We start from the raw sequence: 13573 nt of genomic DNA, 5'->3' as shown, positions 1-13573 counted from the left end.
ACACCCCCCATCCTCCCACCCCCCATCCTCACCCACAGATTGTATTTTTTGTAAAGTTAGTGTTTTTTTGTGTACTGTAGGAGCAACACAGCTTTGAATAATAAATGAGTGATTTGATCAATTTACAAAATTGATTTTGCTTTCCTACTGTTTCCTACTGCCTTCTACTGTGTCAATAAATGTGTAGATTATAAAAGTAGTTTTTTGGGATTGGTGATGTTTTTTTTACAAGGCCCACAATAAATAAAACATTTGCAGTGTATTTTATAAATTTAGACGATGCTCTTATCCAAAGTGCATGTAAGAAGCACAGTTGAAGATCATGGATCAGAAGGGCATAGCTCTAACAGTATTTTGGTGGTCAGAGTCAAGAAATGGACTGCGTTTACTGACCACATCGCAAAGCAACCACATAAAAATCTTCCTCATACTACAGTCATCTTCCATATTAAATATCTTTATTATATGGCAACAACGGTACGTGCTTTCTAATTGGCTAATGGGTAGTCATGCCAGCCACGTATTGCCCTCCTCGCCAGTCAATACGGCTCCGTATTGCCCTCTGACGTCAGCTTCGAAATGAGCGATATCGACGAGTCGGCTACTGAGTTTTACTATCCAGATGATGCTGAAAAGATTTGTCATCGAAAGTGAGGATGAAGACGAGACTCTTTGAATCACTTGTGTCGTTATTTTGTGTTGAAATTAAAGCCATTTTAGCAGAACCATGTTGTCCGCCTTCTATCAAAAGCAATGAGTTGCTAGGCAACACATGAAACACACCATGAGAAGACCTGAGAGCTAGCTACAATTAGCCTAGAGGTACCATTTATTTTTGTTTAAAAAATTAAAAGAAGCTAAAAATGCCATATAATAAACTACTTACTAACCTCGACCGTTCGGTCATGCCGGGAAATATCAAACCTCGGCTTTGCCGTATCATACTTTCCAGCCTCAGTTTGATATTTCCCGGCATGACCTCACTCTCGGTTAGTAAGTAGATAGTAATAAAGATGATCTACTGTGTATCTTTTTCTCTGTCATATTCACAGTCATCAAATCATCATCATCACTCCCCCAGCTCTCTATCACCTGATGATGACGACAACGCCTTGTAGGCTACATCACAAAAGGAGTTGAACAAGGCTTGTAATTTGTCAGTCCCACAGGCTTGTGCTTGGCAAGTACCTACCACTGGCTGAGGCGAGTGGTAGAGGCTAGACTTATTGACAGGTAAGAAAAAAGGCAGTTCTGTTTGCCGTACGGCAAAACCTCTGTGGGCTGGGCAGGGCAAACCTGGGAGACTGGATTGGAGAGACTTGCTGTAGTAGATACTTTCTGGAGAGGACTAGACTGAGGGGTGATGCATTGATTCACACGACTACTTTGTGACATTGTCTGAAAAGGTGAGACGGTTAAATCTGTATTAGCGGCATCATACTTTTGTTGTTTTGTACATTTAAAATGTGAACATGTTAGAAAACTTGAAAATATTGAAAAGGAATATATATTGGTTTTCTTGTATTTGGAAGTGCAAACATTAACTTATCACATATCTAACCTATTGCTGTGTTTAACCAAGCAGGCTTCTGAAACCAACTGTTGCATGAGGTCAGACTGAAAAAAACAAAGGTGAGAAGGAGGACATCACTGTTGTAAAACACACGCTCAGGATTAAAGGTCCTGGGTTAATCATGAGATGCAGTCCTAATTGTAAATAAAAGGAAACAGGAACAGGAAATAACAGGATTTCTTTTCAATATATATATATAATTATATCATGATGAATGTTAATACCTCACACCTTATGCAACAGTTCAGTGTTTGACCTCAACATGCACTGCATCCTGTTATTAGTTTTTTTTGCCCGAGGCAGAAAAATTAGATGGAGAAACTTAAGATGATAGTCTGATAATAACTTGAACATGCAAACATTCTGACTGGTGAACTCCTAACATATTAAGTGATTGATTGTGTTTGTTTGAACGGTAGAAAGGTAAAAAAGCAGATGCATTGTCAGCTCAGAATCTCCTCTTACAGGTAACGTACATTTTATGAGATTTTCCAGTGATTCAAGTTCTCAAGTAGATTTTGTAGACCTCTTGAAAGTGGTTGTTTGTTCAAACAAGTACATTACTCTCTCTCTTTTTGTCTCTTCATCTTGTTTCTCCTCAGCTGAGGGGACTGCAGCATGAACTCATCTGTCGGGTCACCAAACAACATGACCCATCCCTCTGAGCTGATGGCCAGAGACACATTCACCTCAGCATTCATCAAGAACCTGATTGTGGTTGCGATCTGGTTCAGTCTCAGCTACATCAATGGAGCAGTGGTGATGACCTTTTCCAGACACAGGGTCTGTATCCTGCTGTATCCTGTCCTATACGTAGTCTAGTTTATTCCATGTATTTCATTCCATCCATTTACTAGCCATGGTTTATTATCATTTAATATTTTGCTACATGATATGCGACAGATATGTTAGTGTGAAATTCCTGACCCGTCTTTCCTCTTTCAATCTCTGTGTTTTCTCTTTGTCTTCTTCCTCTCTTCTTCTTCATCAGTTGTTCTATGATGACCTGAACAAATATTGATTATTTTAACTGTGTTTGATGAAAGATAATCAATTTTCAAATTCATGTTGACTGCGAGTTAAGTTAGTAATTTTTCACAATGTTGCCTTTCAAACTGATAAAGTAATGTCACTGTCACAATGATCAACTTTCCATGCAAAATGCTAATTTGGCTCATTGAATTTACTTAATAACTTAATGCATGTGGTGATACATTACTGACCTCACTTACAGTCAGTCCATTTGTCTCGCTCTCTCTCATCTCTCTGTTCTCTCTATCCTCCTCTCTCAGGTGTTCTATGAGGACCCTCGTTACATCTTGTTCATCCACATGGTGATCAACGATGGCATTCAGCTGACCATCACAATCACCCTCTTCCTGCTCAGCTACATCCTGTACACCATCAACGTGTCCTTCTGTTGTTTCTTCATCCTCCTCGCAGTCTTCACCACACGCAACACGCCCGTCAACCTGGCCAGCATGGCCATTGAGCGCTACGTCGCCATCTGCATCCCCCTTCGCCACGCTGAGATTTGCACCGTGCGTCGCACCCACATCCTAATTGGCCTGATATGGTTCATAAGCGTGGCTCCTGACATCACAGATCTATTTGTCACCCTGGCAACCGAGTCGCTCAGCTTCTTTCACACGTCCGTGTTCTGCTTGCGTCACAACGTCTTCAAGGTAGAAAAATGTCCACGGTTGTTGTTTCAAATCCCAACCACACAAAGCGGTGGTGGGATTCACATGGGGTTGTGTTGGAAGGATGTTTAGCGCAGAGCAAATATCTTCTACAATTTTGAGCAAACTCTATGTACAGAAAATCCTATACATAATTTTGTCCTCTCCTCCTTCTCCAGGACCCTATCCTGGCGTATAAGCGCCAGGTTTTTGACATCCTGTACTTCTCATTCGTGTTCCTGACCCTGGTCTACACGTACCTGAGAGTGCTGTTTGCTGCCAGGGCCCTGTCCACAGAGAGGACGTCAGCGGAGCGTGCCAGGAACACCATCCTGCTGCATGGGGCTCAGCTCCTTATGTGTATGCTCTCCTACATCTCCCCCAGCGTGGAGATTGTCCTGCGCTTCCTCTTCCCCCAAAACATCTCGGAGATCCGCTTTGCCAACTACATCATTGTATACATACTGCCCCGCTTCCTCAGCCCAATCATCTATGGCGTCCGCGACCAGAAGTTCAGGAAGTACCTGCGGGGGTATTTTGTGAGTGAGTGGTGCAGCGCCCAATCCCAGAGGGTAAAGCCTGGTGCAGAAACGGAAAGGAAGGCGGGTCCTGGCAGCATTAGAGCTGTTCCTGACATACCAGATAATGGAATATGACCTGTGACAACAATATTGAATTATTATTATTATTGAATGTACTGTATGAAAGCATTTCACTATCCAGAAGTTTAAACCGGTTCATTAGTCTTATGTATGAAAATGAAATGGGATACTTTTTCAATTAGCTAATGTAATGTATGGGTCGCACAAACAAACAATAATCATTTGAAATGTGTTTTATATTAAGCTGTCTTAACTATGTGGAAATCCTTTACAAATTAAAATAAATATAGAATCTTGTTATTGCTTTTGTCCAAGTAAAAGTAGTTAATCATGGAAACACACATTCTCTTCACTGAGCAACAGCAAAAGGACATCAAAGTCCCTCGAACATGGATCAGTAAAATGAAAACACATGAACACATAAACACAACATGGCAACATGGGCTGTCTGCTCTCCTATTGGTGGAGACCTCATACCCCCCGACACTCATTAATCTGAGTCCTGTGACATCACAGCAAACTGATCAATCATTCACACAGTCCCAGCAGCTTTAAAAGGCAGCAGCCAATCTGCCTTGTGTGGTCTTTGGTAGTGACACACCAGGTACACGTAGTCAGGTCAGGGTGTACATGTTTAATAGCATCATACTATGTAATGTCTGTTAATGTCAGTGTACAAGAGGATTTAGTGCTGCTGATGGATTGTTGGGTAAGGTGGACAGAAAAACAGTTTGTCACAAATCTGGTGAAAATTGTGATAAATAAATAAATCTGAACTAGGGCATTTTATAAAGTATGCAGATTGTATTCTTATTTTAAGTTCTAAAATACATGGCTGCACACATACAAGTACTGCCATTTTTTATGTGTAACATGAGTTTTAAGTGTTACAACCTGAAAAAAGACCTATATTTGTCTATTGAAATAGTGGGAGATTTGTATTTTGAAAGTGATAACAAAAAAAAATATATATATAAAATGTCTTGCAGGTAACATCTTGGGAGGTCACACATTTGTTTCAGAAGATGGCCACTTGAATTCAAGGGAGGAAATACGATTATTTTCTTTCATTCTAACAGGTGAGTGGATTATTGCTTCTCTCTTCCTCTTCCAAGTTTTTACGTTGGGTTGAATTTACTTACATTGGACTTTAAGAAGTAGAAGTATATACAATATATACAAACTGTAAAAACTGTATATACAGCTCTGGGAAAATTGAGACACCACTGCACCGTTTTCTTTCATTTTTAAAAAGGTTAAGAAGGACAATTTTGAGTAAAAAAACAGAAGGGTCAAATTTGCAGTGGCCTCTTAAATTTTTACCGTTGTGTTCCGCACTCAAAATTGTGCTTCTCAACTTTTTTTTTTTATGAAAGAAAAAGGTGCAGTGTCTCTAAATTTTTTCCAGAGTTGTATATTTATAAGGGAAGGATGCAAACCCTTGTTTCTTTCCTTATCTGTTAAATTGGTGTCTAAGTGTCCATTCATTCCACGTAATTTCTCGTTTCAGGGTGGTGAGATGATAAACTCTACCTTGAGCAATCCATCCTTCACCACCAACCTCACCTCCCTGAATGGGGGAGCTGTAGGTGCACCCAAAGACAGCTTTGGTGCTGCGCTGACTAAGAACATCGTGGCCATGTTGGTGTGGCTGGCACTTAGTTTCATTAACGGCAGTATGGTCCACACCTTTCTCAGGCACTGCTGCTTCTACTGTTCATGGACACAGGGTGTTTGTGTTTGTTTGTTTGTGTGTGTGTGTGTGTGTGTGTGTGTGTGTAGATGTGTGTGCACACTGTGTGTGTTTGTAGGTAGCCAACCACTCTAGTTCAAATATTGTTTTTAAATGTTTACTCAGACTACGATTGTTTGCTCAGCACAGGACCAGGAGTAACTGACAGTCTAAGCTGTCTTGTCACAGGCATTCATTGTTCTTTGAGGATCCACGCTACATCATGTTCATCTACATGGTGGTCAACGATGCACTGCTGCTCACCCTGGTCACAACCCTCTACGTGGTCAGCTACATCTTCTTCAAGATTCATGCCTCCATCTGCTGCCTGCTGGTAAAGTGTGTTTCGATGTACTATGTGTGGGTGTATGTATGTGTGTGTTATGTGTGTGTGTGTATGTTTATGTGTGATGTCTGGGGGACCATCTGAGTGAGAGAATACCACAAGACTCATTGATTCTTACCATCTATCTCTTCTCTTCCATCGTCCTCTCCTCTCCAGGTGATGACAGCCGTGCTGACAACTCGCTCCACCCCCCTGATCCTGGCAGGCATGTCCCTGGAGCGTTACATCTCCATCTGCTTCCCACTGCACTACGGCCACATGTGCACCGTGCCTCGAACCATAGTCCTCATCATCTTCATCCTCGCTCTGACAGCAATTGTACCCCTGACGGACCTCTTCATCACCCTGGCCAAAGAGCGCCCCGGATTCTTCTACATCTCTATCTTCTGCGACCAATCTCTTCTCTTTCGTCACAGCTCCATTTACACTAAGAACCTGGTGTTCGACAGCTTGTACTTCTCATTTGTTGCCCTGACCCTGCTCTATACCTACTGCAAGATCATGCTGGCGGCACGCGCTGCCTCCTCTGACCTAGTCTCTGTGAAGAAGGCCAGGAACACTGTGGCGATCCATGGCGTGCTGCTGCTGCTATGCATGCTGGCCTTTGTAGTCCCTTCCATGCAAGCGCAGCTCATCGCGTTGTTCCCCCTCTACAGCCTAGAGATCCGCTATGTCAACTTTCTGTTGGTCTACATCATCCCACGCTTTCTCAGTCCTATGATTTACGGTTTTCGGGATGAAAAGTTCAGGAAGTACTGGGCCCGCCACCTGAGCTGTGGAGGCGGGACCAGCCGTGTCAGGCCCAGCGTTCTGCTGAAGTTAAAGTGATCCTGAACGATCCGTTTTCTGCCATTTACTAAAAGTAAATATTTCACCATGTTTCTGGTGCTAACTAAAAAGACAAAAAAAGAATCGACTTGATCCTGTATAAAACAATGCTGACTGTTACAGATTTTTCTAGTTACTACAGGTTGATGAAAACGTGTAAATAATATACACAAACATCTGGGCCTTGTATTTAAGATTGCTTTGTTATCTTACACATTAATCTGTATTACCAGGGTTGCAAACCACCTTCACTACATGGTTGCAGAAAACCTTATAAATATGCATCATAGGCCTGCAAATCTAAGATCATACCCAGTAATGGAAATTTGTTTCTGTAAATAAAATTATCATACACATGGATCTATAAGCATCCATTAATTGGGTGTGCTTTGCCTTCGGCAAGGGCACAACCATTGTTATCTCACATATATATTATTATTTATTTATTTTCCCACCCCTAAAACTTTGTCAATATTTGGACTACCTATAGGCAACCTAGGTGTCAAAAGTTTCGTCTTGGTAGCGATTGAGTTGCTTGTATCGGGATTTACGTTCCGTTGCACGGTTTAGTAGAAATTACGTTTTAGTGACGAAAAGTGAAGCTAACGGTGGCTAACTTGCTACCCACAGTCACTGACGCCACTAACGTCACTAACGTCCCAGTCACTGACGCCACTAACGTCACGAAAACTCGCGTGACTATCTCTAGCAGAACATTAGTTTAGCAGCTCGTTAACTTCTGGGAGATGGCTAGGCTTAGGCTAACTTCTTTACAGCAAGGCAGCTGCAGAAACGCCACAAACAAAGAGGCCTGGGTGATAACTATTTGCTCATTTTACTTTGTGATATGACACACAATTGTGATGTGTAATGTACAATATAAGGTCATATTATTAAGGAAGTACATCTACTTTCGGAAACGGTAGTCTACAATTTCACTGAAGCATTAGCATCATGACATTAGCCTCTGTTGCCCGGGCAACACATACTACTGCGGTCTTTGATGCATCTGTTTTCAATCGTTAAAATAAACATTCCTCACAAATACATTTTCGTTGTAGGATTTATTATGACATTCGATTACAACTAAACGATTTGTTGGTGAAATTATCATTACCTGTGGTTTCAAACCAGTGTAGCTCACTGCAACGCTGTACTGTAGCCTAGTCTAGAAGAACGCTACTGTAGTAGCGTAAGCTAAAAAAAACATCTCCACACTGCAGCTGTTAACAGCTCGTAGGATGTCAAACGGCGGCTCATGTTCGGCACTACCCCTTACTTCAAAAGTCTTTCAATAGGTGAACCTATCTGACTAGTGACTACTAACCTGAACTCCATCGCCACAGCCTAAACTTTGTCAATCTGTTTATGAAAATAATTCATTTCAGCCTAGACCGTACAACGGAAGTAACGTTAAATCGAATTAAACCAACGCAATCGCTACCAAGACAGGCTAGTAAGTAGTAGTAGCCTACAATTTACCGGGGCAGCTTCTCCACACAGCAAGGCTATATCGCATTTTGCCTTGTTACTGACAATGATCGCTACCACTGACATTTTTATGAATGAGTGATTTTCCCCTAACTAAATGTCAAGCTTATTCACGTTTTTGGGGGCATATTTTCAGTTAGCAGATGGTACTATTTCAATCGCGATTCCATCTGAGATAGCTACTGCTGGTACGATCGTTGTTAAAATAAGCTTCAAAGGGGGTTCTTTATTAATGAATGAATGCAATATGAGTAGGCTAAATGCCTGAAAATATCACGAGAAGGGAAAAACTTGCAATTACATTTAAGTCATAGAGATTAGGTCAATTTTTACACCGGTCTGCCAAATGTTTTCGTTTTACATTGTGATATGAAACACGTTTGTGAAATGTAGCTAGCTAGCTACATATGATAGCTCTATAGCTACTACGCTGATATTATTAGAGCTAAGCTAGTAGATCTATTTTCGGAAACAGTGGCCTGCTATTTCACAGAGGAGTTAGCTCTAGCTGTTACCCCAGCACATCTGCTACTATCTGCAGTGTTACCAAGTGTTAGACCTAGCTACAGCTAACTTGCTACCTTGTTAGTTTTCCGTTCCAGACCTCTTCTGGGAGGTACTGTACAAATCGTCCAGCCACCAGCTAGTTCCGTAGTGATAGTCAGTTAGCTAAAAAAAAATCTAGCTAGTCTAGTCAGCTTTGTTGTATTTGGTAGAATACAAAGTGATTATTTAAAGTCAAGTAGCTAAGTGAAATGTTCGGTTTACACATAACAACAGACCAGGATGGTTTACAAAGATGCCTTTTCCATTCATACGTCTGAGCTTACTTTTAAATAACAGAAAACATTAATATATGGAGTTTAGATGGTTTTATGAATCAATAAGTCCTACACCAGCTTGCGATCCACTTGGGTCGGGAGTTGGGACCCACCACTTGAAAAACACGGTCTTACACATAATTAGACTAACTGTAATATTAGACGTCCCATAGCCTACAATTGACCCTTTAAATATAGCAAAGATGGGTGTTGATTTTTTAATCCTTAATGTATTGTGTAAAATTAGCTACATTATGCTGATGTCTTTCTAACCCGGTGCAACAGGTGCCCTTAGAGGATTAAGTAGTTGAAGAAGCAGATGCTGTGTCTTCCTCTTGTTGGGCAACCAACAAGTTGTTTATCTGATTACAATTTAATAAGTTACCTAGCGCTGCATCTTCATGAGCTACATTTAGCCTCCTTCTCTTCCAACCAACCAGTATCACCTCTCCTCCATCTGAGTGATGCATGTAATTTTTACAAACTTATTATCAAGGGAACACAATGGTCAGAACTGCAGTCATACACTTAAATGCTTTTTTAAATATGTAAACACCAGAAGACAATGGGCAGCTGGGGCAGCCGCAAGCACACCCTCACAATTTCCCCAGAAATTGTATGCTCTCTAGTTGAATATTATTTTTACTGGTCTGATATCGATATTAAATTAAGGTTTTTAAACATATGTAATATATACATATGTAAAATCCTTATGAAATACAACATAATGATGAACCTAACTTCAGAAACAGACTAAGACTCTATTTCAATTGAATAAACATCACCATTATCAAAACAAGGCATCTCTCTCTCTCTCTCTCTCTCTCTCTGCCTATTTCAGCTGGTCCCTACAGACATTCTTCTCTCATTTCTCATTCAGAGAGCAGCTATATAAACCTCTACCTTCTTATTTTACCTGCTGGTCCCATAGACAGGGACAGGAAGGTTGTTAACAAGGTGGACAACCAGGCAGTCCGACCAGCCCAACAATCAGTTACTCAAACAGACACAGTTTGTGGGACCAGGTGTGTGTGACTGTAATCAGGTGTGTGTTGGTTCCTGCCCCAGCCTCCTGCCTTGAGGTAGGTGTTGCTGTAACAGTGATCACAGTAAGCATATGTGTACGATCTACAGAAAAATAGTAGTAGTAGTATGACAACATTCGGGTGTCACTTTTTTTTTTACCTGTGTTTGCCATTCACATTGAGGTGGGAAGCTTTTTTTTCAGTTTAAGACTGTATTGTGTTGTAATCTCCTCTAGTTCTGAGATTCTGCTTCATTTCCTCAAGGTAAATGCATGTTGTATACAGTATTGTTTCTCTGTGATTGTGAGTGACAGGTACGGATCTGAAGAAAGTGCTCTACCAAGCTGTATTTCAATGTACTGTGTATTTGGGTGTCTGTGTGTGCGTGTGTGTGTGTGTGTGTGTGTGTGAGAGAGTGTGCAGTGAGACCAACCACAGATGCTATGAACTTCACTACCACAATGGATGATTTCAACAATGCCTTCATCAAGAACTTTGTCAGTTGCTTTCTGGGTGTCTTCATCAACACCATCAACGGTTTCTTCGTGTACATCTTCTTCCGGAATGCCACATTCCAGTGTGACCCGCGTTACATTCTCTATATACACCTGGTACTCAACGACAGCCTCATGCTGACCATTACGGTGTTTGTACAGGTCAGCATGGGGTCACTATGATTCAGTTGTGTTTGCTTAGGGAGCGAGTCCAAAAATGTGCACCGATTGCAAAAGATGTCATTGAATCGATGAATGTTTTTGAACTTTTTATTCTTATTGTGATGCAGATCTTGTCGTACCTCGTTCCCTTTATCAACCTATCCTTCTGCTGCTTCCTTGTGCTTCTGGCGGCGACGACCAATCGGAACAGCCCGTTCAACCTGGCGGGCATGGCGGTGGAGCGCTACATTGCCGTGTGCCGCCCGCTCCACCACGCCCAGATCTGCACGGTCCGCCGCACCTATGTTCTGATTGGCCTGATCTGGTGTGTCTCCCTGGTTCCCAGTCTCAGCGACATCATCCTCCTGCTCGTCACACAGCCTCTTGCCATCTTCTCCTCTCAGATTCGGTGCTACGTAGCCGCCGTAAACTACACGCCGTTCCACCAAGACCAATCCGTGGCCGTCCAGGTCATTAACCTGTCCTTTGTTTTCCTAACGCTGATCGTCACCTACCTCAAGGTCATGTTTGCCGCGAGGAGGGCCACCACGGACCAGGCCTCAGCCGTGAAGGCCCGCAACACCATCCTGCTCCACGCGCTCCAACTCCTGATCTGTATGCTGGCCTACTTCACCCCGCTCACCCAAATGGTCCTTCTCCATGCCTTCCCCCAGCAACGCACCACCATCCTGTTCACCACCTTCCTGTTCACCAACATCCTGCCTCGCCTCCTCAGCCCACTCATCTACGGGGTCAGAGACCAGAAGATGCTGAACTGCATCAAAGTTTCCCTGTCTTGCAGACAAACTACTGCAAGGGTCAGGCCCAGTGCTGCTCAAAGGAAAAGTAAGAGTTTTAAGGGTGCAAGGAGAAAGCTAGAGGTATGTGGGGGAGGGGTTATAAATAAAGTTGGAAAAAGTATTTTGAAAGAATGAAGATAAAGATACACTTCTCATACAACAGAATATCCCATCATTGCCAGGCCAGTAGGTGCTCAAAAGAATACCTTCTTGTAAGGGAAGGGTAATGTGCAGACTTGGCCAGCATTATTCATTACTGGGACTGGGCAGTAAGATATGGACATCTATTTGCATCTGTGCTACCTTATAAGTCGCTCTGGGTAAGAGCGTCTGCTAAATGACTAAATGTAATGTAAATCTCATATTTGTCATGGTAAAGTGTAGGTGCAGTGGAGAAATTTGAACACTAGATGTAGCACTTGTCAAGGACAAACACCCAATATATTTTCATTGGTGTGTCTTAAGAGTCAACATTTGTGTAAATTAAGCTGTTGTACTAAGCCAGAATGGCGACTTCTTATTAACACAAGGTTAAGCACTCACGCTCATTGTGCATTCAAGAACCCGTTTAAGTTGACTACGAATAAAAAATACATTATCAATGATATTGCTACAACACTCTTCGAGTGTAACTACACTTATTTTTTTCTTTGTGTTGTGTAAATGGACAATAAACGGACAAAAACTAAGGCTTTCTACGACTGCTCTTATTATCTGATTTATTGAAGTTGTGCAACTGAAATAGACCTTCTTGTGGAAATGTCATGCATTCTCGGTAGAATCCTTGATATTGGGAACTTTTTACAGATTGGATTTCAGAGCAAGGCAAGTTGGCGAGACATCAATTCGGCACAAACCGAAGAGTGGCGTAGAATGCCGATGAACCTCTTCTTGATTGTGCAGACCAACCCAAAATCACAGCGGGGAATGGGGCACTGATAGTAGGCTGTCAAGAACGTGACGGAGCCGGGAGCAAGGTGAACTACTAATATAAGATAGAATTTCGAATTTGAGTAGACTGGGATAGGCTGCCTAAGTGAGATATTTTAGAGGATTAGGTGCCTATTTTATTTTTTCTCTCAAAATGATATGGTTTCTTCTGGATGTTTAATAATGATAAACTTGTCTTGATTAAACAATGGGATAGAAGCAGACATTTTGTCCATGATGCAACCCAGGTTAAGATAAAGAAGCACACTTAACTTTAAGGTATGTCTCCTTTAAAGTATCTAATGTTTGTAAAGAAAACAAAGTTTGATGAATTTATACCAATAGTTGTATTAAGATCCAGGGATGTTGACATGTTTAGCCACTTACTTGTTTCTGAATGTATACATCTGTATAGGGTTATACAACATTTTCCATTGCTGTGATCTAAATCGGACTTCTCTTTTCCTCTGAAAGTCAGAATAACATCGACTTGTCTGTATGCGTATAGTGAGCAATTCTCTTGGGAGTTCTGTGTAGAGATGCATCGTCTTAATATGATTTATCTGAGAGAAACCCTGGAACATAAACAGCCAGAGGTCACAATTTTGGCTACCCTATATTAAAAACATGTATAGGCCTAAGCCCGGTTAATTACATTCCTCCTTGGACTATGCTGTGCCGCTGGTAGGCTACCATCCCGTCACAAACGGCAACACCTGGACATGCCAAGTTCTTGCTAAGGTAGCCAAATAGCCTAATGGCTTGTATCAACAGTTCATAGCTTCGTTTAAAGCATAGGCTTAAACCACTTAATCATCGTTTCGTCAACTGTTTAGAAGTAGTTTAGAAACTGCTAGGGAACCCCTGTAGGACTGGGCTCCGGTGGTAACTCCATGGTGCATGTTTAGGCTACGCTTACATCCATCATTGGCTGTGTTCATAAGGTAGACAATATCTTGGAAGAAAACACAAGGGACGTAGGGATTTTCTGTATATTCGGCGTCAAACATCTACGAATGAGGATGAAGTATCACCCTCTCTACTTGTGTAAAAAAAAGGGCGGCAAGGAAGGGGAGGGGACCCCCTG

General features: G+C 41.8%; 3 protein-coding genes across 6 annotated transcripts; all 3 read left to right on the top strand.

Moving 5' to 3' along the window:
* The first annotated feature begins 3 nt into the window (after window positions 1–3).
* LOC146272506 (odorant receptor 131-2-like) lies at window positions 4–4119 on the top strand. Of its 4 annotated transcripts, none has more exons than XM_084705786.1 (7): window positions 4–822; window positions 1082–1233; window positions 1586–1632; window positions 1993–2040; window positions 2176–2356; window positions 2866–3258; window positions 3435–4119. In XM_084705786.1, exons 5-7 carry the CDS (start codon window positions 2192–2194, stop codon window positions 3909–3911), a joined length of 1035 nt encoding a protein of 344 aa, XP_084561912.1. In that variant the 5' UTR covers window positions 4–822; window positions 1082–1233; window positions 1586–1632; window positions 1993–2040; window positions 2176–2191; the 3' UTR covers window positions 3912–4119. The 4 variants fall into 4 exon arrangements, with proteins under 4 accessions (XP_084561912.1, XP_084561909.1, XP_084561910.1 ...); XM_084705783.1 differs by having other exon boundaries at window positions 1053–1233; XM_084705784.1 differs by having other exon boundaries at window positions 1053–1406.
* Window positions 4120–4253: 134 nt separating this feature from the next.
* LOC146272505 (odorant receptor 131-2-like) lies at window positions 4254–7882 on the top strand. The gene is made up of 5 exons (XM_084705787.1): window positions 4254–4566; window positions 4847–4936; window positions 5368–5555; window positions 5779–5923; window positions 6092–7882. Exons 3-5 carry the CDS (start codon window positions 5377–5379, stop codon window positions 6761–6763), a joined length of 996 nt encoding a protein of 331 aa, XP_084561913.1. The 5' UTR covers window positions 4254–4566; window positions 4847–4936; window positions 5368–5376; the 3' UTR covers window positions 6764–7882.
* Window positions 7883–8014: 132 nt separating this feature from the next.
* On the top strand, window positions 8015–12168 carry LOC146272504 (odorant receptor 131-2-like). The gene is made up of 2 exons (XM_084705656.1): window positions 8015–10756; window positions 10885–12168. The coding sequence occupies exons 1-2, from the start codon at window positions 10544–10546 to the stop codon at window positions 11689–11691; spliced, it is 1020 nt and encodes a 339-aa protein (XP_084561782.1). The 5' UTR covers window positions 8015–10543; the 3' UTR covers window positions 11692–12168.
* Window positions 12169–13573: the final 1405 nt, after the last annotated feature.

Source organism: Hypomesus nipponensis, chromosome 9 (genome assembly GCF_054491055.1).
Source record: "Hypomesus nipponensis isolate SF chromosome 9, ASM5449105v1, whole genome shotgun sequence".
In the NCBI taxonomy this organism is placed as follows: Eukaryota; Metazoa; Chordata; class Actinopteri; order Osmeriformes; family Osmeridae; genus Hypomesus; species Hypomesus nipponensis.
This window is presented reverse-complemented; position numbering and strand designations above follow the sequence as displayed.

Coding starts and splice junctions, on each gene's coding strand:
- LOC146272505 (XM_084705787.1), top strand. CDS start 5,377: ATGATAAACTCTACCTTGAGCAATCCATCCTTCACCACCAACCTCACC. Junction 5,556..5,778: donor ATGGTCCACACCTTTCTCAG/GCACTGCTGCTT, acceptor GTCTTGTCACAG/GCATTCATTGTTCTTTGAGG. Junction 5,924..6,091: donor CCTCCATCTGCTGCCTGCTG/GTAAAGTGTGTT, acceptor TCTCCTCTCCAG/GTGATGACAGCCGTGCTGAC.
- LOC146272506 (XM_084705786.1), top strand. CDS start 2,192: ATGAACTCATCTGTCGGGTCACCAAACAACATGACCCATCCCTCTGAG. Junction 2,357..2,865: donor TGACCTTTTCCAGACACAGG/GTCTGTATCCTG, acceptor CTCCTCTCTCAG/GTGTTCTATGAGGACCCTCG. Junction 3,259..3,434: donor TGCGTCACAACGTCTTCAAG/GTAGAAAAATGT, acceptor CTCCTTCTCCAG/GACCCTATCCTGGCGTATAA.
- LOC146272504 (XM_084705656.1), top strand. CDS start 10,544: ATGAACTTCACTACCACAATGGATGATTTCAACAATGCCTTCATCAAG. Junction 10,757..10,884: donor CCATTACGGTGTTTGTACAG/GTCAGCATGGGG, acceptor ATTGTGATGCAG/ATCTTGTCGTACCTCGTTCC.